Genomic DNA, 26,178 nt, shown 5'->3' with positions numbered 1-26,178 from the left:
ACCCTTCATTACATTGCCCACGCCCGTTTGAGAACCCAATTTTTTTCATCCCACTTAAAGCCCTACTGGTGCCCAAACCTCTCCTAAAAAGCTCGGTGTCAGCACCATGAGCAGATTAACAAAACTGCAAGTCTGTAATCCACCTCCTGCTTCTTTGGTCGAATACCGACACTCCATGCCCCTTATTCTCTCTCTTGCGGATTCCTGCTTTCTCTCTTTGTGAGATTTTGTCTGTCTTTCTCCTTTGTGCGTTTTCCATATCTTGCGAGCTGTCCGAAAGGGACAAATAAAGGTCCGGTGGACCCCACCGGCTCGAATTAAGTACTGCAGCCGTATCTCTTCAGAAGGATCAAAATTACGTTCTCCTTAATAGGAGGAACTGGTAATATAAACCGTTCAGTACGTTGCATAAGCTAATAAAACATGAAATTTCGGTAATGTACTTGCGCACCTCCGGTATACTGAATGAGAAATTTTACCAAACATTCATTCCCAAGGGAGCATTGTGATGTTCAGTCCTGCCTTTTTGCACACGTCTGTTCTGCTCGGACATCTCTAACGTCGATCTGTTGTCTGCCCGTCGGACTTAAACCTAATAACACCGTACATTAAATTGTTAAGTTGCAATTTTGTTTACTTGTTGATCCGTGACACCTTTGTCAACTGCGTCCGATGTGTCACAAATGTATATTATATTAGCGGCATCGACAGAGAAAACGGACAAGTAAAACGAACGTAAAGCGGCACCAGCACGACAGTTTTACGTCAGCGGGGCGCCGCAAGTTACCGGCTGTATATGTGTATGCTGCGGGCAGAACCGGGCACAGTGCGGACCCTCCTCCCCCTGCCCCCTGAGCAGCTCCCGCCGGTACATGCTGGTACGGCAGCGGAACCCCTAGGTAGAGCGAGGGGTTCCCCAACCCCTGCAGACATGGACTATGATTTCAAAGTGAAGCTGACGGCGGAGCGCGAGCGGGTGGAGGATCTCTTTGAGTACGAGGGATGCAAAGTGGGCAGAGGGACCTATGGGCACGTGTTCAAGGCAAAGCGCAAAGATGGGTAAGTTTGGGGTGGGGTCGGAGCACACCCCCTGTCAACTCCTCGGTGCCGGGGACAGTCACCTTGTACCTGCGGTTTTGTGCTCATCAGTGTCTACAGTATGCCTTCACCTATGGGGATTGGTCCCCACGATCAGATGAGACCCAGCCAATGTTTAAATATACTATAGTCCTAGGAACCTATACTAGATCTGAAAGTTAACGTTCCAACTGTCGTTAATTCCAGTTGAGCCCGGTGGTATAGTTGACACTTATGGGTGTGCCTGTGCTTCAGTTCTCACTCAGACAGGTTTGCCACCTGTCAACAAATTCGTGTGGCTATTCTGCTTTTGTGGTAGCCTGACCTGTGGTTTTATTTGTGACTAAGACTACTGTTTGAGTTGGCTAGTTAACAAGATCGGAAGCAGGTGAGATGGTGGTTCAGATTGTTAAAACTTAGTAAGGCAGATTCATAGTCTTTTGTTCATCCCTAGGTCCGTGAGGCAAACATCTTTGGTGATGCTACTGGTTAGAAACCTGTGTGGAATGCGGCAGTGGCTGAGCCACCTACAATGTTAGGTCTAGGCACTGTTGTTGGTGTGCGTTCCCTGTAGATCTGGCATTAGCCAAGGACTTTTGATTTTACTAAAAAAAAAATATATATATATATATATAATATATTACTTGTAGGGGTTTTCATCGCACCCTCTTCATCCATTGATCTGTTGTTGTTCATTTTTTTTTCTTTCACCCTAAGCATGAGTCCCTTTCAGTCAATCTGAGCCATTGGCTAACATTACCAAGTGATAGCATTGTAATCCTTCATAAGGAGCAAACCAGCTAATAAAGAAGATCACTTCAGTGCCAGGACCTAGTATGGCAATGTGTGTTTTTTGAGACCAAAGAAGAATTTTAGCGTTTAGTTAGTTTTTTAAATCTCTATTGTCAAGAGCCTGTGAGCTTCCTCAACAATAAAGTTTTCCAACACTTTGACATAACAAACATTTACAAAGCGAAAATGCTGTTGCCAACACCAGACCTATTGATTTTGCTGTATTTAAGTTTACTAGTGCTTTTTAATTGAGAAAGTGTTTGGTGGTCAGTACAAATAATGACAGGCCAGAACAAGAAAGATGTTATCTTAATTTAAAACTGCGGATCAATGGAAGTAGCCTAGATAAAAGTGTAAATTAGATTATCTATTTTGGAAACAAATTGAGATGGTGTATGTAGGCAGGGCCACTGGAAACGCGTAACAGAGAAGGATTAAATTATGTGGCGGAGTTCACTAAATTTTGTGGCATGAAAAGGTAAATTTTGTGGTGTAATGTAGCATATTTTGTGACAGTTTTTTGTTATTTTTACACATGGTAACACTGTCTGAGCCAAGGCTTCTCCGTATTAGTATCAGTTTAGCACCTAAATACTGCAATAATCAGCAGAAAGGTGACCAGTCTATCTTTGCAAATGACTGCCATAACACATGTCGCCACCTTTTTATGGTCTGACTTGAAAGTACAGCTGTCGCCGGACTATTATGTAACTATCACCTGATAGGGTCTTTGGTTCCGCCCACATGTTGGTAGCCAGGAGTACATGTTTTAATTTGGCAGTTTTGTGTTTTCACATGAAAGTGCTTGTCCTCCACCAGTTGTGACCTTTTTCTTTATCCAGCTGCCTAAGCTTGAACTTTCAGGGGTACACGCATAACACTGGATTGCTATTAAAGAGTCTTAGATAGCTAGATAATGTATTGTGTTTTTCTCTGGCAGCACAGAGGGGCTAAAGACAGTCTTTAACTTGCATAGAAGTGTAGGTCTGGCTGGACAGTGCTTCTGTTGCTTAACCTTTTAACCTACACCAATATATTGTACAGTTCTTTGCTTCCACATACAAACATATATATTCCCATGCGATGTGTTTTGTAATGCATCACATTACTCTTCAACATTCCTTTAACACCAGACTTATTGGCAATCTTAATGCTTATTAGTAACTTTGATTCGCCTGTGCTAGAAACATTTTTCTTGTTAAAATGTGCTAATCATGCTGCAGATGATAGAAGATGTGGCAACTGCAGAAATTCCATAATTATGCTGTAAATGCAGCAGCCAGAAAATCGCATAATTCACATGGCCCTGTGTATTGCGTAAAAAAATAACATCCAACCTCAGTGCTGTGTGCACACATCAATACAATTAAGAGATTAACCGAGGTAGCCTAGTTCTAATTAGCATCCATAAAAGGAAACCAAAAACCAAAAAGGGGAAACGGTTTGCCTGCATTCTAAGTTTAGTCGGGGTCTAAAGCAGTGATACAAGGTAGTCAGAGGTTGGCCCGTTTACCTGTGTTGAGTGAGACTAAAGGTATGGGCATGAAGTAAATTTACATTCCCTTCATATTTCTGCTTCAAAGCAAGCTTTTGATTGCATGGCCAACAAAGTTGGTCAGGCTTTAACTGCTAGTAACACTTTCTTTTTGTAAAGTGCTTTCAGTCAATTCCTACTGCAGTGCTATATAGTCGTTATTAAACTGAGTAATGTATTCCTAGAGCACTCCTACATTTACCTCTGTGATGTTAGACGGTGGGTAACATTCCGACGTGCTAGTTTAGTTGGCCCTCCGTCCTTGTATCAGAATAACTGTAAAAATGCTACAATTGAATTTAGTTAAAAAAAAATAAAAAAAGAATGTAGTTATAGTCACAAGCCCCACAGAAAATCATGGGTAGAAAACCCTTCAATCAACAAGAACTCTCAAGTGAAGCCATCTCAAGCCAAGATTTATTGTCTCATTGCAGTGCTGTTCAAACGTTGTAAAATTCCTTAATGCTATGTTGGTTGAAATGCAGTTATTACATTTTGATTCCCAATGCATTTCGTACAACATATCCTTCATCAGGTCAATATTCGTGTAACATCCATGAAGTAAATATTTTATTTTATTTAACCTTAAAAGAAACAAAGGAGATGACTAAAAAAGTTCGAATTCATTTTGTGGAAGAAAAAAGAAAGTCCATCGTTCATGTTTTAATAACAAATGAGTAACTCATGAGCAGCAAAAGAGAAAATGTTGCATGCTTGGAGGTTGTGCCACTATAACATCTTGATAGTTTGCAGTATAGGGCTGTACTTGTGAAACAACCGAAAGAAACACACCATGTTACGTGACCAAGATGAAATTCCAAAAAAGCTGACCATTAGTAACCAAACATGTGGCTTTGTTTCCTTTAAGTTAAATAAAAAAAATTGCACTTCATTGATGTTACATGAATATTTCCCTGAGGAAGGATATGTTGTCCGAAATGCATTGGAAATTACACTGTAATAACTGCATTTCAATCTGCATAACATGAAGGAATTTTACAAAGTTTGAACAGCCTTGAAATGAGAACCTTGGCTTGTTATTAATTCACTTGGGAGTTCATATTGATTGAAGGGTTTTGTACCCACGATTTTCTGTGCGGCATGGGACTATAATTGAATTAAAGTGTAGCATTTATTTTTTACTGTTTTAGTCATTAGCACAGTTTATTCAGAGCATGCAGACCAGCAATGAGCCGAAGAGAAGATACAAGCATCTGTAGAAACATTTGGACATTAAATGCTCTTAAATTCCATCAAAGTAAGATATTTTTGTTTGGTGAACTGTTTGGGTTACATCCAGGAATATATCACTTAACAGAAGGAAATCATCAAAGCAGATGTCCCATACAAGGAACTCGAGCACATAATGTATTTTTCTTCATTTTTTTGTCTGCTTTATATATTTATGGGATGAGGTAAATAGCTATATGAGAGTTTTGATAATTTGAATGTTTTATTAAGCATGTATGTAAGTATACCACTTACTGTGAGATTTAAAGTCCAAGAAGCATAAGAAGGGATGGTAATCAATATGAAAGAGTTGTTTCAGAATCACCATTTTTTTGTTTAGAATCCTAAATCAGTCAAGTCTTTCAGTGGAATGGGTTAAATTAATGCTTACAGAGAATTATCAATCAAAGGATTTGTACAGCTTGGCAAATCACCTGTGAGGGTCTCGGGGCTCTGGAGTTGCTAATTCCTTCGTGGTGAAATGTTCATTCGAATAGCCAGGTCTTGAGATCTTCCCTGAATTGCTGGAGCGATGAGGTGGTCTAGAGGTGCAGGGGAAGGTCGTTCCACTTTTTGGCCACCATGTGTGAGAAGGAGTGTCCTCTGCTGTTCCTTTGTCGGATCAGGTGGTGTCTGCGAGGAAGAGGGAGGCGGATTGTAGGTGTCTGGCCGGTTGGTGGAAGGTCATGTGTTTGATGTATGTTGGTCTTTTTTAGTGATGGCCATTTGTAAGATTGCATGGATTTGTAAATATGCCGTATAGTGGGAAGGCTTGCACAAAGGTGGCTGGCACCCCTGTGATTTTTTTCTCCTCCAGTGGTGATATCCAGATAAGTAAAATGTGTAGAGTACAAGGATCTATGTAAAATGTGAAATAGACATTGGTGAGACCCACAGAGATTTGAAATCGCATATATATAACAGTTCCTTTGTGACATGTAAAGAGTAAATGCTTGTCAGTACGGAAATGTAGATGCAAATGCTATCATCGTAAAAAATATGTAAAATCTCAAGGTGAACAATAAGGATAGATATCTCTTTAATACACAGAAAGAAAAAAATCTTTTACTCTATGAAACTTTGGACCCCAGTACTAATTGTCCTGAGGAAGGTGTAACCGTATCAAGGGTACTAACACCGAAACACGTCGACGCCTGGAAAATATTGAGAATCCAAGAAAGCCTAGAAGATACCAACTGTATACAAAATCTAACAATTGTGGTATAACTTTGCAAATCTAGTAAGGCTATTGGATCCCATAGATCAGTTGACACAATATTCGAACTAGTGTTACTAGTGGGGTTGTTGTTCTTTTGTTCGGTATATTCTGTGTTATTGCTATTTCTGTATTGTAATGTATATGGTTCATGTCTAGATCCTTATATGCTCTTCTTTTTAAATCTAGAATATTTTATGTATGTGTGTTTTTTTGACAAAAATTTTTAGTATGAAATGTAATCTACTTTGTTGACATTGTATTTTTCTTAAATGGATTGTATGTTTTCAGAAGAATTGATTGATTTCCTTCTGAAATTTTATTATTAGACTTTCATTTTTAATAAAAGATTGTAAACGCTATACTTTGATATTTGGTGTGCCCCTTCACAATAGACCTACGGGTCCTGTGGACATAGAAAGTACATCTGTCCCCCATTCGCTGTAATCTCTAATACTATTCCAGGGATTTTCTCTAGACTTACTTGGTCTTTTTTAGTGTGCAGGTCTTTGTATGCGTGGGTCAACATCTTGAATTGGCATCTTTTCTGGATCGGGAGCCAGTGTCGCTTCTTGGGGTGGGTGTGATGTGGGTTCGTTTGGGGAGGTCAAGGATGAGTTTGGCCGCTGAGTTTTGTATTGTCTGTAGTCTCTGCAGGAGGCTTGCAGTGATTCCTACGTAGAGTGCGTTTCCATAGCCAATGTGCTGGTGACTTGGCCCTGCGTGACTGTCCTTCTGGGGTTGTCTGGGAGCCAACTGAAGATCTTGCGGAGCATGCATAGGCTGTGGTAACATGCATAGGGTGGATGAGTCTGCGTTTACCTGTTTCTTCATAGATGGATAGTTTTCTGTCTAAGATGCTGCAGAGGTTGCAGGCATGATCTGTTGAGGTGGGGAATGGGCGAGTTCAGTAGGCCACCATGTGTCGTTCCATGACGCGTTGCTGTTCTCAAAGATGAGGACTTCAGTCTTGTCCGAGTTGAGCTTGCGACAGCTGTCCTCCGTCCAGTCGGTTGATGTTTATCATACATCTGTTGAAGTTAGTTCTGGTGGTAGAGGGGTCTTCATACAGCAAGAGGATGAGCTGGGTGTCGTCGGTGTAGAAGATAATGTTAAGTCCGTGCAACCTGACAGTGTTGGCCGGGGGATGGAGGGTGTCATGTACGTGTTGAAGAGGGTGAGGCTGAGGGACGATCCTTGGGGGAATGCTGCAAATGATGATATTACATGCCTCAAAAAACCATAAAATGGTTACCAGACCTGCAGACCTAGTGACTTGAATATTCTACTCAACCTAATTGTAATGCTCTTGCCCCATTAACCGGTTTTAAATTATGTGATCCTGCGCAAATATTTAAATTCACTTAACCGCCATTTTCTACTTTATCTCATATGAGAGCAACTTCAAATATGATGGTTTATCGTGTCTGCTGTACAAAAACACTTTGGTTTGATTTAATAGACTAAACTTTTGCTCCATGTATAATACAAATTTAGCCACATAGGATACACATTAACACTGACTTGCTTCTTAGTTCATTAACCCCATTGTCATCCGGGCGGGGGGAGGAATGTATCTCAAATCATTTTTAAAAACTATCACTTTTAAAGGATACATGCAGGAAGTGGTTGCACACTTACTTGTAATCAGCACTTTTTTCATTGAAATGGCCACAGGATTTCACACTGACACGTGGTTTTACTGATAAAACTGTATACAATGTTTGGAAATCGAGTTTCTGCAAATATGTCATTTGTACGTCATCAAGTAAAGTGTTATGATTTGTTTTGCTCCTAATTAAATCTATGTTTGCACCACACTTCTGAATTACAAAAAAAGATTATTTCGTAATTCCTGGCATATTTTGAACTACTTGCACGGTTAATTTACAAGCTGTTTAAGTGTTGTGTGCTAGAAAAAAATCGAACCGCTTTTTGATCCACAAAGATTGTCAGACAGCTCACTTGACAAAAACCTAACAGACCGCAAATGTGTCAAGATAAAAACAAGATTTAAAGGCGTTTTTATTTCTCATGTAACTTGAGAGAGGGTACCCCACTGACTCCCGGGAACAGGGTACAGAGACAGTAAGTCAAAAGGAAATCCCTAGGGAGCACTCAATACTATTTCATAACATTCTAGATCAACACACACCCCTGAATGGAGAAGGGCTAGTTTATCACACTGCAGGGAATATACGTTAATTTCCACAACCAAATTGGATCGTTTACAGTCTAATTTTTATTAAAAAACATACACGTGAAAAATCAAAGCGATTAAATATCACAATTAAAATTTCAAAGAATATCTTTGAAAGCATAAGTTAAAAAGCAATTAATCACAATATTACATCACAATGTACAATCTAAATTTTATAAAAAATGTAGAGACAGTGGAAAACACAAATAGGACATTCCAGACAATCATACATAAAAGCGGAAAACAATAACATATGAAAGAACAACCCCTATTTTGTAGTGTGGCTACTAGATTTGTTATGCCACTGTTCAGTCTCTGGATCCAAAGGCCTACAAATTTTTCTTACAATATAAACAACGGTAACAACAATACATGTATATCAGTTGTTTACTGGGCCCTGATTGGACTCTCTGTGTGGAAATTGCGTCGACGCGTTTCGGTGCTAGGCAAGTGATGTCGTGGCACCTTCTTCAGGACTTCATTTAGCGGGGTTTCTCGCTTGAATAAGTGGTGACTTACACCCTCTCTGCAAGTATGTGGAGAGAAAAGTATGGTGTCACTTGTTATCTCTTTAAATAGTTCACCTCTCTTAGATTAGGTTTTCTCTAGTCATAGTAAGTTCATTGGCTGTCTGGCTTGTTCAAAGTTTAATAGAGCCAAGAATTAGATAGCAGTGAGTAAACCATCGGGTTAATTATCAACGCTCTATTAGCTTTTTACTTTTCAGCTTATCATTAACATTTGCCTTTATCGGCATCTTCTTACCCTCCGTTCCATTTCAGTGTGGAAATTATTATTACGGGCAGAAGGGGAGCTCACACACAGAATACTTGCAAGCATACGGTACACATTCTTACCCTTTCTATTTGGAGGAGGGTCCAGATTGGTGCATCTATGGTGTTCACTAAATTTCTCCCGAATTGCTTGTCCGATTCCTAATGGGGTATTAGAAGGTATTGGTATACATTAGGAATACTGCTTACATTAGATGAGACTCCACTGGTACCCCCAGGTTGATTAGGTAATTTACCTATCTATTTTTATTGGATAAGGATGGACTCTTTGCATCGGGGACAGTTCAGTTCTTAATTCTAATCGTCCAAGTCGGTGGATTGAACGTCTAGATAAAAGAAATTGTATAGGATATTTGTCCGCCGGGAACCACCAGAGGAGGGATTGCCTACTACGGCACACCGCCGAAGAGGAGACGCACCCGTTTCCTTCTGGAGCACAACCGAAGAATCCCCTCCCGGCTTCCGCCTGAGACGTAGACGTACTCAGAGCGTCAACACTCGAAACTCATCACTTACCAGTGAGGCGGGATCTCAACCAGCCAAAATTCTCACTACACGTGTGACCTCACTGTTTAAACGCTGCCATATTATTGATAATTCCGATTCTGACTAACTATATAGCGAACATAAACAACAAGGTCCAGACTTACTTCAACCCATACATTTGGAATTGAAGATTAAGCCCTGAAGAGTCGTGTTGACTCAACCGCACACGACGAAACACGTGTCGGCGAATATAACATTTCTCAAGTCTGGAGAAAATAAAACCTACATCTTGCTGTGACAAGGAGATACACACTAAAGAATCTGCTTCTGTGCTTCTATTCTTTTTGGTCATTGTACCCTGTTTTGTTACTATACATGTAGTTGCGAGAGCTTAGCCTTGTAATGATGTCATTTTGCCCTGTAGTGCTCCACATGATACGCCCTCACTTGTTGGAACCAAAGCTCTGAGTGCTCATCTTTCAAATCCCTGCCCGGAGCTGCCGTTTAACTTCCCCGTGTTGAGCTAGCGCTTGAGGCGGGAGGAAGTGTTCTACGTTTTTACGTGCATTTGGAGATGCTGAGTGTGGCATAGTTGTCGGAGGCTTTTCCATGTGTGTGCCTGCAGAGGGAGTGATTTGTCCACTGCAATAAAGTTCGTTGGGAGATGCTGAGTGCTGCATATTTGACAGATTGTTTTCCTCCCACACGCATTTCGCCCATTGTCGGTGTTCTCGCACATTGTTGCGGTTTTCCTTTTGCTCATCTTCTGATTAGGCCTGACTTGGTGGGCCGAAACGCGTCAACTTCATGAATTGGAGGAGTCCGACTAATTGCAAATCATGCGAATATACACTTTTGGGACTGTGCCGAGGTTGAAAGTAATCCTCCCATGTGTATACTGGACTATCTCCCCTTTCGATTGCGCACAAACTGTTGTGTTTTTTGCAGCCAGTATTAGAATGAATGTGTAGTAAGGAATCAGAAAAAAATTGATGATTGTGTTGTCATTGTTTAATTGTTTCCTCATGCATTTTCAAGAAAATATAAAAGATTTGTTTTGAAAGTTAACTGGGGGTTGGTTTGTGAGTGCTCAATGTACGAAGCAACAAGTCTGGGGTCTGAGTCCATACATATGGGGTCTGAGTCCATATGTATGGACTAATTTATTGGGTTTTTTTTCTACAGAAAATCATTTGGATCCTTTCCCACACATCTTTTTTGTTTGATTCCACCTGTAGTGCATGTTAGCCAGACTATAATCCATACTGGTGGTCCCGGGTCATTTGTTAATTGCCAATAAAATGTGTATTGTAGTTTGTTTACTTTTTGATATTGAGCTGCTGTTTGTTAGCATGAAGAAAGAGCAAGGTCTTTATTAGAATTAATACTTTTGGATGCAACATTTTGCATTATTGTTGAAGTTTTGAATCATGACAGTTGCAGGTTTGACCTTTTATAGAGATGGAAAGGGGAGGGATGTCCAGGCCTCCACTGCTGGAGTTTCGTCCAGCAGCAGGAGGTCAGACTCGTGTCTGTGGCTGCAGCAACCATTTTGGGATGCTGGGGCTCTTTTAAACTATTACCGGTTAGGTCAGTGTGTACATGTATCTACCTCTAGAAGTGTGGAATTCTACCCCCACTGCCAGGAATGGCAGGGGTGGGGGGGGGGTAGGATTCCAAAGTGACATGTTTCCTTCCATGCAGCCATTCCAAAGTTAGCATTTACCGTGAGGTTATAATGCACTTAAGAGTATATGGTCTGGCTGCATCATAGAACAGCTACAGAGAATAGATTCCGAAAGTTGCAGAGGGATTTTGCTCATACATGGGCACCCTCTCACACAAAACCAAGCCCTCGGCCTTCTTCAGGATTGATAAGGCCTGCCATGCCATAGGAGTGACTTGTAGGTTTATAGGTGTCAGTGATTAAAGGTAGATATAGATAACCTATATCTTAGGGGTGCATGCACCACCTTACCCAGGCTGTAGTAGCAGACATGTGGTGCCATTTTGGAAGGCGTCCCAGGGGTGGCATAATACATGCTTCAGCCCCTGGTAGGCCTTTGGGGTACGTATGCCCTTAGTACCCAAGGTACCATATACTAGGGACTCACAAGGGTAACCCAGTATCCAATCCGGAGTGTACCTAATGTACATGCAATCATTTTAGAGAGGAAGCAGCTAGGCTGGGGTGCTGGTTAGCAGGGCCTCAGCCAGACTAAAGTTGAGAAACCGTGAAACACCAGCAAAAAGTGAGGGTACCATAGTAAGCAGATCCTACTCTCCTACAACCACTCCTAACCAGTACTAAAGTGCATGCTCTCTCTGCTTAAGACATGGTAACATTGGCTTATCAATAATTAGCATATTTAATTTACTTAGAAGTCCCTAGTGAAGTACACTACACTACATGTGCCCAGGGCTTGTGAATTAAATGCTACTAGTGGGCATGCGGTAAGTGTCACAATGGGGAGCGATTTCCTGTTCAGGAAATAGGGGGCAAGATCCATGAACAAGAAAATTGACAGATAGAACCCCTCACACCATAGATCCATCAATTTTCAGGAAGCGGCGACGTTCTTATTCCGCACCTCCCAATTCAAACTTTTATTGGAGTTGTTTACTCGATCTTTCATTTGTATAGAAAACCTCACACTATTGCATCCCACTCATTTGTATAGAAAACCTCCCACTATTGTATCCCACTTTCTTGTATTGAGGACCACATTAAATGTGTACTTTTAAATCACACTGCACATATACATATAATTAGGGTATTCCATATATAGTGAAATTACAATAATTTCATACTAAAGGGGGTATATGTTTTATTCTATCATGGTTGCCGGAGGGCCCTCTCGGGAAGTTGGCGCACATATAATGTTTAAAGAGCCATATAAATAAAGATACCTAGTTCTTATTATTGTTTTCCATAAATTTTATATAGTTATGTTTCTTGTAGCAAATGCAAATGCTCTCAAATCTTAAAAAAATTATGCTGATGTGTTTAGACCTTCTAGATGTGCCCGTCACTTCAAGGAAGGCCTTCCTCAGGGTTTGAAGTTGTAGGAGCTACTGTAGGTAGAGCATGGAAAAGGGTGGATTTTAATAACCAGTGTGTGATGCTATCTGTGTTTATCCCTGTGCTGTCACGTACATTTACATTATTCACTTGTTAATTGGTATGCCATCTCGTAAGTACTCTCATGTATCATGAGGTGCTGTGAAGAAGTTCAGCTTCCAGTTGGAATCATAGGGGAGCAGAGGGGAACTCATTGGGGTGTATCGTCATAAAACTTTGTTAGGTTTTCTATTATTGCCCTAATGCAGTAAAACAACCTTACATTTCAACTGGAGGCTTGAGTCCTCCTTGAAAGGAAGGCACCCCTTAATTTTGGTGCCATTCAAATGGAGCCGAGTCGATCTGCTCCCAATGCTGAGGAGGGAAAAGCAGGTTGTAAATGCGGTTGTGTGTGGTAGCTACACGTAGCTCGTGTACTCCCCAGAACAGCAATATATTTGTAATTTCATGCGCTTGAGCCTAAGGACATATGTCTCCTACCTTGTGTTTTTCTTTTTCCACTGTTCTGTTGACGAGAAGCGTGTCGGGTTCCTTTGAAACTACTCTCTGCCTCAGCGAAACTCCGATATCGTGGTTTCTGCTTAGGGAGATCGGTGTATAAGCAAACATTCTACTGGTCTTGTCTGTCGGTTTCTTAGTGTAACTGGCATTTCTCCTAATGTCTGGACTTTCATTCATGCGGAGTCCTCTCCCGCGGCGCGGCTGCCTTTCGTTTTTTTGGGGTTTCTGCCTTCTCTGCTCTTATATGTTACTGGAAGTACATCCAAAACGATCTTGGGAGTTCTAGTTCCCTCATACAGTACTTGTATTCTTACCAGATGGTGTGTTAACGAATGAGTGCCTGAGAGATATCGCTTGATTCCTGTCTCCCCTTGTGTATGTGGAACACAATAGTGTGGCTATATCTTAAAGTTTTCTGTATTTTTATTCCCACACTTTTTTTGACTCATCAGATTTCAGGTTCTGTCTCCTTTCTTATTTAATTATGAGAAGACATTCCCTATTTCCAACAGTTTGTTCAGGTCATTTTCTGTTGTATCTAGACGAAGTATCATTTGAGCTTCTAATCCTAGCAGTAAAGATTTGTGATTATAGCTTTCACTTATCTTGGTACTGTCTATTTTAGGTCTGCACAGTGTATGTGGTTCATCTGCACATGATGTTGTACCATGGGCGCATTCTGTATTTTGCACCTGATACATGACTTGTGTTGAATTATGCGTTTACGTGTTTCTTGGTTTGTCTTCCTAAAATACGCTTTTTCGCATGGGCAAATAACGCAATATAAAACAACTCTTAGAGTTACATTTTGTAAATTCTGTGTGCTTGATCCTGATTTGACTGTAGGTGAACTCCTCTCCTTTGATAGTCCACACTTATGATGTCCCCTTACTGGTTGTAAGTTCAGCCTTGTGCTCAATGTGGGGGTCCTGGTGATTAATGCAGTATTTGTTCTGACAAAGTTGTCTGTGATACTTTTATTTCTTTGGAGTGCGAACATAGGTGATTCCTTAAATTGTTATAGTACCTTCACAATGCTCCAATTTTTCTTGATGGTTTCTTTCAGCATATTTGTGGCCCCAGAGAAAGTGGTAACACATACCATCTTGTTCCTGGTAGGCCGGTTGGAGTAGATTTTTCCTTGGTGTTTACCAGGCTCTCTACATTTTTATTTTTTTTTAAGTTTTATATAGCGCTTGATAGACCCGTGGGTATCATTCGCTTTACATACACAAAGGAAAAGAAACAATTGCACTACATCACAGGACATGACGATGCATAGATATATAAGCAAAGACATCACACTTAAGTATACAGTGAAGGAGTGAAAACACAGGTGGTTGGAACAGTCAGATAACCCCCATCCTTGAAAGTCCGAGTGAGGGGGGAGTCCATTAGTCTATTGATGCCTAGGTTGGTTGGCTTGGTCAGACAAGTATTGGTTGAGGAGCAGGAGTTTCAGGTCCTTTTTGAAGCAAGGGAAGGAGGGGTTGCCTCTGAGGTCGGTATGGAGTGTGTTCCATATCCTGGGAACATTACCAGAGAGATAACGGCATTGGGTCGTTTTCGTTTTCAATTTCGGGGGGATAAGCAGGAGTGAGTTTGTGCTTCTCAGAGTTCCTGATTTTCCTGCTTTTACCAGTTTGCTGTTCAGGTAATTGGGGAATTGGGAGTGGAGGGCCTTGTGTGTAATACAGGCCAGTTTGTAAATACATCTACCTTCCATGGTAAGCCAGTTGAGTGCTTTTAGGGTTGGTGGGATGTGTTCAAATCTTTTTCCATCAGTTAGGAGTCGGGCCACCATGTTAAGGACTGACCTTAGTGGGGCAAGGTGAGCTTTTGGTGCATCTGTTAGGATGGCGTTCCCATCGTCCAGTTTAGAAAGGACTAGGGATTGTACAATTGTCTTAAGAACATCCTGGGTAATTTAAAGGTTTAATTTTCTTGAGGTGTTTTAGAGAGTAAAGCGCACCTTTTGCAGAGTTCTTGATGTGGTCTTTCATTGACAGGTTCTTATCCAGGGTAATGCCTAGTGATTTTACTGAGTCGGGTAGGACGAGGAGGCAGTTTAGGGCATCCAGATTCTTGAGCCAGTCTTGGATTGGTCGGTGGTTACTTTTCGGAGAGAACAGTATTAATTCTCTTTTGTCCGGGTTCAGCTTTAAATGGTTTGCGATAAACCAGGCTTGAATCTTGGTTAGCATGGCATTGAGGTGTTGGATATCCTTGGGTGATTTGATTTTGTGGTATATTTGAGTGTCATCTGCATAAAGGTGGTATTGAATCCCTGCTTGCTTCAAAATAATTGCAGGGGGTTCCATGAAGAGATTGAAGAGGGATGGTGAGAGGATCGATCCTTACAGGACTCCAAGTTTGACACGTGTTGGAGCTGAGAGGCAGGAGTTGATTTTAATTTGTTGCGAACTGTGCTGGAGGAAAGACGTTAACCATGCTAGTACTGTACCATTAATGCCAGCACGCCTCTTCAGAGTCTCAAGTAAAGCTGGTTGGTTTATTGTGTCGAAAGCCTCTGATAGTCAATAAGGATGGCACGTTTCAGTAGTTTCTGCAGCACTAACTATGCCACTCACTTAAGCAGCTCTTTAAACATGTCTTAGGCCTGCCATTGCGTAGCCTGCATGTGCAGTTTTAAACTGCCATCACAAGCTGGCAAGTTAACCTTCTTGCTAGGCACAGTCGTTCCTTTTTAATACAAATAAGCCACCCCTAAGGTAGACCCTGGACAGCCCAAGGGCAGGGTGCAGTGTATTTAAAAAGTAGGGCATGTTCATTACGTTTTCATATCCTGATAATGAAAACTCTTTATTGTTCACTACTGCAATGCCTATCTCTCCCAGTGGATAACATTGGGATTACCTTATTACATTTTTGAAGAGTCCATTCCAATTAGGAAGAGATTGGACCCTCGAGTTCTGTGTCTCTGGAATCAGTGGAATCCCAATTTCAAATTACAGTTCATGGTGCAGTCAGATTTTTAAATTGTAATTCTCAAAATACCCCTTTTAGAAAGTTGGTATTTTCTTACTTTAACCGCTTGGTGCGGTCTGCCTGTCTCTGGATGCACGTCTGGGGTGGGTGACAGCTGGGTTTTGTGCATTCCCTCTAGACCACCACACACAAAGGGAGCTTAGGTGTGACTAATGGGTAGGATGAGAGGGAGGAGCTGACCCACCTGAATAAGCTGTATCCTTTCCCACACAAAGGGCGGCATAACCCCATTGTAGTTAGTCTGGAGCCAGGACAGGAAAGGCAGGGACTCCTTGCATTTAAGAGGTATTTCTTTGAGGGCTGATATCTCTTTGTTCATTTATTCTCTGTACCATCTATTGGAGCTGTTTGTTAAACCCAATAAAAAGTATTTTGAAAGAGGCATCTCTTTGAAGTTGCCCCCACTTCTAAGGCCCAACTGGGTAGAAGTACTGAACCCCTGACGCCATCAACTCAGTATTCTTCTGGACCTGTGGATACTCTGCCACGAAGAATGACTGCTTTGCTGCTGAAAGGACTGTCACTGTGCTGAATTCCTGCTCTGCTGTGCTGAGCTGCTGCCTTCCTTGCCTGGGAGTGAGAAGGACTGGCCCTGCATCTCTCCGACCTAGAATCAAAGTGACTCCAAGAGGTTGCTGGCTTGCCTCCTGTTTGAAGTCTCAGGGACATCAAAGACTTCCAGCCCATCTACCTACAGCAACCTGAACTCTGCCACCTGAGAAGCTTGACCTGCCTAGTGATGCCAATCCATTTCTGGGTCTTGGATGTTGGTCTAAAGTGCTGCAACTGCTGAAATCCAAACATCGCCACTATTGCAGCGCTCTGAACTAGCTCATCTACTTCTATGAAGACTCATCGCAGCTGCTGCAAGGATAAAGTACATCGCTTTGCCATCAGTGCAGCCCATCGCCTACTTTTTCGACACATTCCCGATAATGCGTGGCGCTGAACCGATGCATCGGCTACATCCAAAGGATTGACAATGCATCACTACCTCTGCTCCACGCATTGGATTTTATTGACGACGCAAACGGGGTACTTTGCAACAGGACGAGGTTGGTCCCTGTATCTGACCCGCAATCCATTGCGGTCGGCCTGAACATTTGGATTTGATCCGGTCTAGCACAACCAGATAGCTGTGGACGGCATTTTATACTTTTAAGCACTACATTTTCAATTTAATCTTAACAAATTCCTAACCCTGGTTATACCTATTTGATTTTTATCTTTTTGGTCTTGTTTTGTTAATTAAATTAAGCTCTATTTTTCTACCTAGGTGGGGTATATTTTTGTGTGGTATTTTCACTGTTTAACTGATTGAAGAGTTGCACAAATACTTTATATGTTGCCTCTTAAATTAAGCCTGATTGCTCAGAGCCAAGTTACCAGGGGTTGAGCATATGTTAATTTAGGGTGTGTTAGGGACTCGCCCTGGCTAGGATTGTGGCTACTGTTCGGCCAGGGTGTATACCTCTACCAACCAGAAAATCAATTTCCATCAAATAGACTGATTGTAGTTGCTCTAAAAGTCACAGTTAAGTGTGGAGCTCATTGCCAGCGTGCTTCTCTGACAGCTAACAGTCCCAAATGTGCTTTTGTTTGTATTTATAGGTCTGGTTAAGGCGGCAGTGGTGGATGTTTTTAAAGACTATGTATAGAGATTTTTTTGGGGGTGGGGTTGGGGTTTGGCAATTACTGGCACTGTTGGTTTCGAATCCTAAATGAAATCCAAAGTTTTTGTTGACTTCAGTTATTATTGAGTCCTTTTGTCCCGGACTGCATCAGATTCACTTTTCTAAAACTTTTTTAGGACTTTCTTGAAGCTCCAGATAACATTCAGCCATAATTAGCACTCCCAAACCTTGCTCAACCCCTTTTGACCCGACCACCTCTTTTCTTTGCTTCCTTGCCTTTCATAGAGATAAAAGCTACAACTCTCTTCCATTCTACACATTTATGATTGAGCACTACCACGGCTTGCGTACTTCTACAGTAATGACGCAGTATATCCGTTTTAAGCCGGTTTTATGCATGCATTTTTTTTATATAATGTACTTTACAGCACCAGTTTTTCATATGCACACACTTAACCAATCTATCGTGTATTATGTGGTAATAACATGTCCTAATAAATCATTCAGATGAGTATTTGGGGAACTTCTTTTGTGTAATCCCTGGAAAACCCATGATACTCCTTCAACACATTCACACTCCCAGATGTTCACACAGGACGAAACTAGGCCTAATTACTCATTGTGTTTTTATTCTAGGTACAAACATATTTGCATCCAGCATTGTCAGTTTCCTATATTTGCAAATAATAACCCTCAGTATCTTGTATCTCGTCCTCCTTATCCAGCATAGCACACCTTTCACCTGTTGCGTTGACGATGAAAATTAGGTCTTAGTTGGTGTCCGAGTGTTGATTTAAACCCTTAAGCGTTTTCGTTTCATTTTGCAAACTGTTGGATAACATAAGAGCTTTCTTTAAATACTGACTCAAAATGCATGTTATTAAAAATTCGTTTTCCTTTTCAGGAAGGACGAGAAGGACTATGCTTTAAAACAAATAGAAGGTACTGGAATTTCAATGTCTGCATGCAGAGAAATAGCAGTAAGTAAATATTAAGCCTATTTGGTCAGACCGATTTTTTTTAACACATCCCGACAAGGCATTCCTCTATCTATATTTGCATTTCAGTTCTTCTTTCTTTTTCTTTCTTTAAATTAAGTTTATCAAACCAAGTTTCTATAACGGCCACTACCATAACTGACTTCTTATATAATGGATAAAATGAAAAGTGGGATACTACAACGCATGCTTTGAATGATTACATTTCCAGCCCCCAGACCGGCCGAGTGGGTCCTTCTCCCAAGCAAGGGAATACTCTTGTCTTTCTTATCACCTGATGTTGGGAACAATGTTATGGAAATTAGCTAAAATGTTATATTTCTTTAAAAATGCTTTGCATGCAAAGATAAACCTTCAGCGCTTCTGTGCAGGGCCTGCTAGTAGTCCTAGATGTAGACATGTTTGGCTTACCTCAAATTTAGAGACACAGTAGCACCTCCCAGTAAGAGCCCATTCTGTACTGCAACAGGCTTGCCTTTTGACGTGTCACTGTCCTCATCCACTGCTCAGGTGTTCTGTGGTGGTTAAAAGTGTCATATCCCAGGTCGAAAAGATATGTGGCTCAACCCATATTGTGGGTTGCAGAGTTTAGGAATGCAGTGGAGCAACAACCAAGTAAAATAAGGCAGAACAAGGTGATTGGAAAACTGACCGCCATATTACATATTTTTAACTCTGACCCGACTTTCCAAGGTAGAGAAGAAAACATGTCATCGAGCTGAACTAAACACAAAGTGAAGCTGGGTTAGTAAGCTCCTTAAAAGCTGTCCAAGTAAGACAAACAGTCAATTTATGACACTGCTATAAAAGTGCAAGGAAAAAAGTGCAAGAAAAAAATTAAATCTAGAAGCCACTATAATGAAGAGTAAAATTGTATTGTTCTTCCATGTTAAATTCACAGTAAACTACTCTGATAACACCATGTTGATGATTCAAGCAAAACCTTTCTAAACGACAAAGATTTTGAAGCTACCTACATAATTTTCAAGAATAAAAGAGCTAAAGAGGACCAGAAAAAAGAGAAATGCTGTAACATGAGACTTGCATTTCCTGGTCAGCTGCTACACAGAAGGGGGCAGTCGGAACCAACAAAAAAGAATGAATAACAGTTATCAACTAAGCATTTACATTTGCCTATTTAACCCAGACCTTGGTGCATTCATTACACCCACCGACCAGACACCTAGGATCCACTTCCTCGCAGACACCCCCCCCCGTATCTGCCAAGACAACAGCAGAGGATGCTCCTTCTCACACCTGGCGGCCAAAACTTGAAACTACCTTCCCCTGCACCTCAGGACCACCTCATCGCTCTGGGATTCCAAGAAAGGACCCAAGACCTGGCTGTTCAAATGAACAGATAACCACGAAGGAGAATGCAACTCCAGTGCCTTGAGACACTTTAAGGTGATTTGCTGCAAACCCCCCCCCCCCCCCCCCTAACCCCCCCAAAATAAAGTACAGCAATCTGTGACGCAAAAGGGTCAGACGGTTAAAAAAATCACAAACAAATCACTCCCTTATATTTAAACACTGTCATAGGCATATGGTAAAAGAAGAATTGAGTGATGGAATCTACACAAATGGGAGCAATTGGGTGAAATCTTTATGAAATGCACCAAGAAATGTACTTCAAACATCCAAAACTGTGAAACAAATTTTACATTGAGTCCTAAAAATCCAAAACCAAATGTTAACCACAACAAGAAAAGGTAAAAACTCAGCATGCTCGCTAAAACCAAGGAAACGCATAAGACCATTCATAATGTTTGTAAAGATCAGATCTTTACAAACATTATGCCTATACCACAATGAGTGGTATAGAGAAGTAGACTAACATGAGTACCAAGCAAAATCGTCAACCATCCTGTGCCCTCAATTGAAACAAACCTCACATAATGGGCTTGATCAGTTCATACCCAGCACAAAAGCCCTAGCATGGGGAACAATTCTCAGGCACTTGAAATGGGGTGCAGCAATTCACTTCAGTAGAAAACAGTTGATCCACAGTGTCCTAGCCAATCACAGACAAATCTCACGTTCTAGCTTAGTTCTGGGAATCCAAGTCCTTAGACAATAGCTGATCATTTGGGGTAAAATGAGCTGCTGCGTGACTGTCAATCTGCATTTTGATGTATCGGGAGGAAACAAACCATGGTAACAGAAACCAAAATTATCTTTTCATTTCTGTAGATGAAGACAATCCGATATTACTGATATACTGGACCTTACCACAGCATGTAATGATGACATTCTACTTTCTGATTTCTATCACTGTGTCAGTGTGTTTTGGAACTCCAAAAGGTTTGAACCTTTTATGCTATTAGTGAAGCTCAAAAACCTCAAACAAATTAGTCAGTTTTCTTCCCCACTCTTTCAGCTATGAATGCCAACAGTCTGTTGTCTTTGGGCGGTAGTAAAGCAGTTACTCAAAACATATGCTGTCCATTCCCAAACTGGGTCCCAAAGTGTTCTTCTGCAGCATGGCCAACCACGACTGATGTGACCCTCCGTTAGCAATTTTCCTCATTCGCCTTCTCCTTTTAACACTCCCTGTGCACTGGGCAAATGAGATGCCTGAGTAATATCATTGGATATGATTGGTCAAAAGTGCTCCACTCTGTTGGGCTACAGTATGCCTCACTAGGTGATGATGGCACTCTCCACAAATTATTGAAATCTTGGGAAAAAACTGGGTTAGTTGGTGTGTCACACTCTCCAAGTTTCTGTTCTGGAGGTCCTGAATCATTCTGGCCTACCTTTAATCCATGAACCTTTAATTGTTGACAAGGAACTCTGTGCTAACCATAATGAATGAAGATATTTCAATTGAAGCTAATTTAGTTTACTGTCAATCCAGTTTCTTGACTTGCACTCGAGAACCTATATCATTTATATCTAAGACTTGGACTTCAAATCATTGCTTGTAACACACACTTTTTTCTTTGATTTATATAGAGGTAATGGCTAAACCCAAAACCAGAATCTCAACCGGCAATGAGACCATATCCCAATTTTAGCCTTCAATGTCTGGAACATGCAGGATTTAAACTTTTTGTTGCTTGTTTGTAATTTTTATTTTATGGCCTTTCAATTTTTGCAGTGCCAAAAAACTAGTTTTAAACTTTCAAAATGTATTTTTTTGTATCTGAAACTGTAGCTGGATGGATTAGATTGGGGTTTAGCAGGGTAAGGGGATTGGGTGTAGCGGGTTGGGCTAGATTGGATTCTGGTGCATTGGAGTGGCGTACGTTGGAGAGGAGTGGGGTAGATTGGGGTCCGATACATTAGAGTGGGGTGGTTTGGAGTGGAGTCGAGTAGATTGAGCTGAATTGGAATCGGGTGCTTTGTGCTGGAGTTAGGTAGATTGGGCTGGATTTGAGTGGGGTACGTTTGAGTGGATTCGAGTAGATTGGACTCGATTTGTAGTTTGGAAGGTTGAAGTGGAGTTGGGAACAGTGGGGGCGGGAGCTGGAGCCTGAGCCATTAGGCTGCATCTAGTGCACCCAAGTGCATATGAATATAGTGCGCCTGAAAGCGATTTCTGTGGAATACATATGAGAATGAGGACTTGGGCCCAGGTTTTAAGGAGAAATGCACAAAACTGAAGCGCTTTAAACAGACACATAATTTGTTAGTGCAAAGAAGATGTGGAATGCACATGAGACTGAGAGCATAGATTTTGAGGAGAAATTAATTAATTGTAACGCTGCCCAAAAGCTACATACTTTGTGTTTGAAAAGAAGCAGGTGTTTACACAATGTTTGTTGCTTAGTGCCAGCCTTGCTTTGAGCATCTGCCCGAACTGCTAGTCTGGAAAGTCTATGTGGGTCTGGTTTCAAGCTAGTCTACACCTTAAACAGGCACATGCTTTGTATTTGCAGAGATGATGCGCAGCCTACAAACACATGCAGTTGCACAAACTCCTCGAATAGTCCGTGACATTTGTATCGTGCTGTAAAAGGAAGCACCAAATTCCCAAAAATTTAAGGCAACAGACCTGTAGTATGGAGGTTAAAAAGCAACTCAAAGGCGTAGCATGGAAGTAGAAACGATGGATGGAAAAAGGAAAACACAAAGTACCATGTATCACAGCTTGAGCAGCGGAAGGACACTAATCAAATGAAATCACTTAGGGCCCGATGTAGGTACCAAATACCGGTCGGAAACGGCCGATTTCGGCCGTTTCCGACCGGTATTTGGCCTACTGAGATGTAGGGGACCTTTTTTTGTCCGATTCGGTATTTTACCAATTCGGTAAAATTACCGAATCGCAAAAATACCGAATCGGTAATTTTACCGATTTTTTTTTTTTTTTTTTTTTTTTTTTTTTTTTTTTTTAAATTTGGGATGTAGGTGGGACTACTTTCAGTCCCACAGGCCCTTCAGATTCGGTATTTTAACACCCAATCCAATTGGGTGTTAAAATACCGAATCCAGGTGTGCATGCACATGTGTGCATGCACACCTATGCCATGTGACAGACAGACATGTCCTTAGGGCATGTCTGTGTGCCACATGGCTAAGATGCCTTTTTTTGGGGTGCTGGAGGGTGTCAAAGTGACACCCCCTGCACCCTTGCACAAATCGGTAATTACCGAATCGGTAATTACCGATTCGGTAATGCCCATTGATTCCTATGGGCTTCAAGGCCCATAGGAAGCAATGGGGGATACCAAATCGGTATTTACAGAATCGGTAAAAGATTCGGTATTTACCGAATCTGAAATACCTACATCTCCCCCCCTCTAATTTACCACTTCATAAATACCGATTCGGTATGATTCGGTATTTATGAAGTGGTAAATGTAGATTTACCTACATCGGGCCCTTAGTACTTGGTCATGGTCTGGAAAACTAAAAGAAGTGACGTAAAGCAGGTGGTGGCCATTTAGGAGGCAGCTAAAAAGAATGACAATTAAGACTGCAAATGTAAGTAATGGGTGGGCTCCAAAACCCTTACTTTATACAATACATTGCAGCACAGTGCATGTGCGCAGTTTGGTTTGACCAAAAAACGATGGACTGGAATCTGGCCCCTGGTCGAGTGAAATCATGGATGCCGCCCCTCACCCTTTTTGTGAAAATTGTGTTCGCGGTATATGAGCTGTAGCTCATGTGCTATGCATAGATCACCATCTAGTATTGGGTCCAGATGTTTGCGCTATGTTTTTCTTCGAATAAGTCTTTCCAGTCACAAGGTTAGGTGGTGACTCATTTCGGTAATAATGCGCATGGGCAACAACTCCATTGTTAGATTGTCTTTTTCCGCCATCGGGTTCGGATGTATATCATTGCACTCCGGTTCGACACCGTTCCTCCAGTTTTCCCTCGGCGCGCAAGATACTCACCCTTGACGGTATTGTTTTCGATTGTATCGCATATTGGAATTGCTTAAAGTAATCTTTCAAAGTTTGTGGAAGACCTTCGGGCCTACCTGGCTCGGGTCGACCTGCAGTCGATGGAACTAACTCCCTTTAAATTCCTCTCTGTGTCACACGAAATACCCGTGCACAAAGTGTGTAACATGTGTTTGTCCTCCGAACACAGAGAACAAGAATGCGATGCGTGCAAGGCTTTACGCTCCAAGAAATCACTTCTAAACCGTCGGTCTCTACGTCGCAAGATGCAGAGCCAGCACACAAGCTCCATTCGGGACATCTTGTATCAACAGTTGGACGAAGAAGCTGGCAAGGCCATGGAAACCGAGGAGGACATGGAGGTGGTCGACATCGCATATTTCAAATCCGACCAAGAGGATGACATCCCATATGGTCAACGTACTGTGAGTAAAGCTCCCCCCTCATCCCTGGAGACACCTTCAATTAAAAAGAAGGCCCGGTCCAACACGTGCCTCCGGGCCCCGGTCGGCATCAAGGCCACGCTTCTGACGCCCCACCCTCTGGCTCGGCACCAAAGCATACCAAAAAGCCTTCCAGCTCCGAAAAGACTCCCCCGTCAAATCAAGTTCGGAGCCTAAACCTTCGGATCGAAACACAAGTCCGGCACCGACCCCCACCATTTGGCTCCGAAAAAATCATCGGATCTGAAAAAAACAACGGTTTTTACTCCAGCACTGAAAATGTTGGCGCCGAAACAGACTGAAGCGCAGGAAAAGTTTGCAAAGCCCAGTTTCGATGCCCCAATTGAAAAACCAGATCTGAAACAAAAGCTTTTGTATATTCATCCACAGACTGGCCAAATCTCCACTAAAGTGACTCTGAAAAGAAGGGCTGATGTAGAAGAATATCACATCCCTTTAAAGAAGAGATCTGTTGGAACTAACCCTTCCCCCTCCTCCTCCTCCTCCTCCTCCTCCTCCTTCCTCCACCTATTCTGCCTTCATCACCACCTTCCCCTCGGCTTCATCAAATTTCCCCTGAACATTCACCACCACATACACCGAACAACCAGGATGATGATCGGGATAGGGATGTTGATCAGTCATTACAAGACCCATGGGACGATTATAACACCAATTCGCCCACAGGCAGTGATCCCATTCTGTACCCTACCAAACCCGCTCCACTAGATAATAGCGTAGGTTACATTGAATTACTGGGTAGAGCTGCCAACTATCATAGGGTACAGCTACATAAAGAGTCATTAGAAGAGGATTTCCTCTTTGAAGCCCCCAGTAACACACTAAAGTCATCACATGCACTACCCATGCTTAAAGGGATGGTCAGGCATGTAGATGACATTTTTAATGATTCAGTCAGGGCTCGCATCCTTACCTCTAGAGTGGACAAGAAGTACAAGCTAGCACCATCAGACCCAGTATATATTAGGGGACAGTTGCTGTTCTACTCTATGGTTATATCTAATGCAGGGAAAATAGCCAACTCACAGACAACAGGAGGGGCTCCACCTCCTGATAAGGAATCAAAACTTATTGACGCTTCGTGGAAAAGGGTAGCTTCTCACGCAGCCGATTTCTGGCATGTCTCCAACACTCAGGCACTGTTAGCGGGATTTTACCATGCACACTGGGATAACATGGAACAACTGATCCAATATTTACCCCTGTAACACAAATCAAAAGCACAAGATCTGGTTCATGAACTGCAACATATTGCTTACAATCAAATTAGAAGCTGCAGACACTGCTGCTAGAGTAATAAACACTAGTGTCCCCTTAACAAGGCAAGCATGGCTCAGTGTATCTGGTTTTAAACATGAGGTTCAAACCTCACTTTTAAATACCCCATTCGATAAGGAACATCTATTTGGCCTGGCTGTAACTCTTCACTTGGGAAAATGAAGAAAGATACTGAGGTAGCCAAATCTACAAGAGCCCTTCAGTCCACACAGGGTTGTGCTTCCTTTCGATGCTCTTTTTACTGTGGGTTCTCCAAAAATACCTCATCAGAAGCCACCTCTACTTATAAGAGCAATAACCAACCATCTCCATCTAAGGGTTATTTAAGGTGAGGTTACAGGGGTAACAGCAAGGGCAGGGGACGGGGTTCAAACACATGCAACTCCCCCACCAACAAAAAGCAGTGACTTACTTTCACTTCCCCCTGACCACTCCACACCTGTCGGGGAAAGACTGTCAGAATTTCTACCAATCTGGCAATAAAATATCAACAGACAATTGAGTACTCCAAATTATCCATTCT

The 26,178-nt window shown here is 41.8% G+C and overlaps 1 protein-coding gene across 1 annotated transcript in view; it reads left to right on the top strand.

Annotated features, from left to right (window-relative positions):
* The first annotated feature begins 764 nt into the window (after positions 1 to 764).
* CDK8 (cyclin dependent kinase 8) overlaps positions 765 to 26,178 on the top strand; it is a 203,339-nt gene continuing 177,925 nt past the window's right edge. Inside the window, exons 1-2 of the mRNA XM_086935177.1 lie at positions 765 to 1,059; positions 18,460 to 18,535. Of these exons, the coding sequence (XP_086791303.1) occupies positions 797 to 1,059; positions 18,460 to 18,535 (339 nt within the window). The 5' untranslated portion in view covers positions 765 to 796. The remainder of the gene's footprint in view (positions 1,060 to 18,459; positions 18,536 to 26,178) is intronic.

This window comes from Lissotriton vulgaris, chromosome 8, assembly GCF_964263255.1.
Source record: "Lissotriton vulgaris chromosome 8, aLisVul1.2, whole genome shotgun sequence".
NCBI classification, from domain to species: domain Eukaryota; kingdom Metazoa; phylum Chordata; class Amphibia; order Caudata; family Salamandridae; genus Lissotriton; species Lissotriton vulgaris.
The sequence above is the reverse complement of the archived record's forward strand: the minus strand, read 5'-3'. Positions and strand labels throughout refer to the sequence as shown.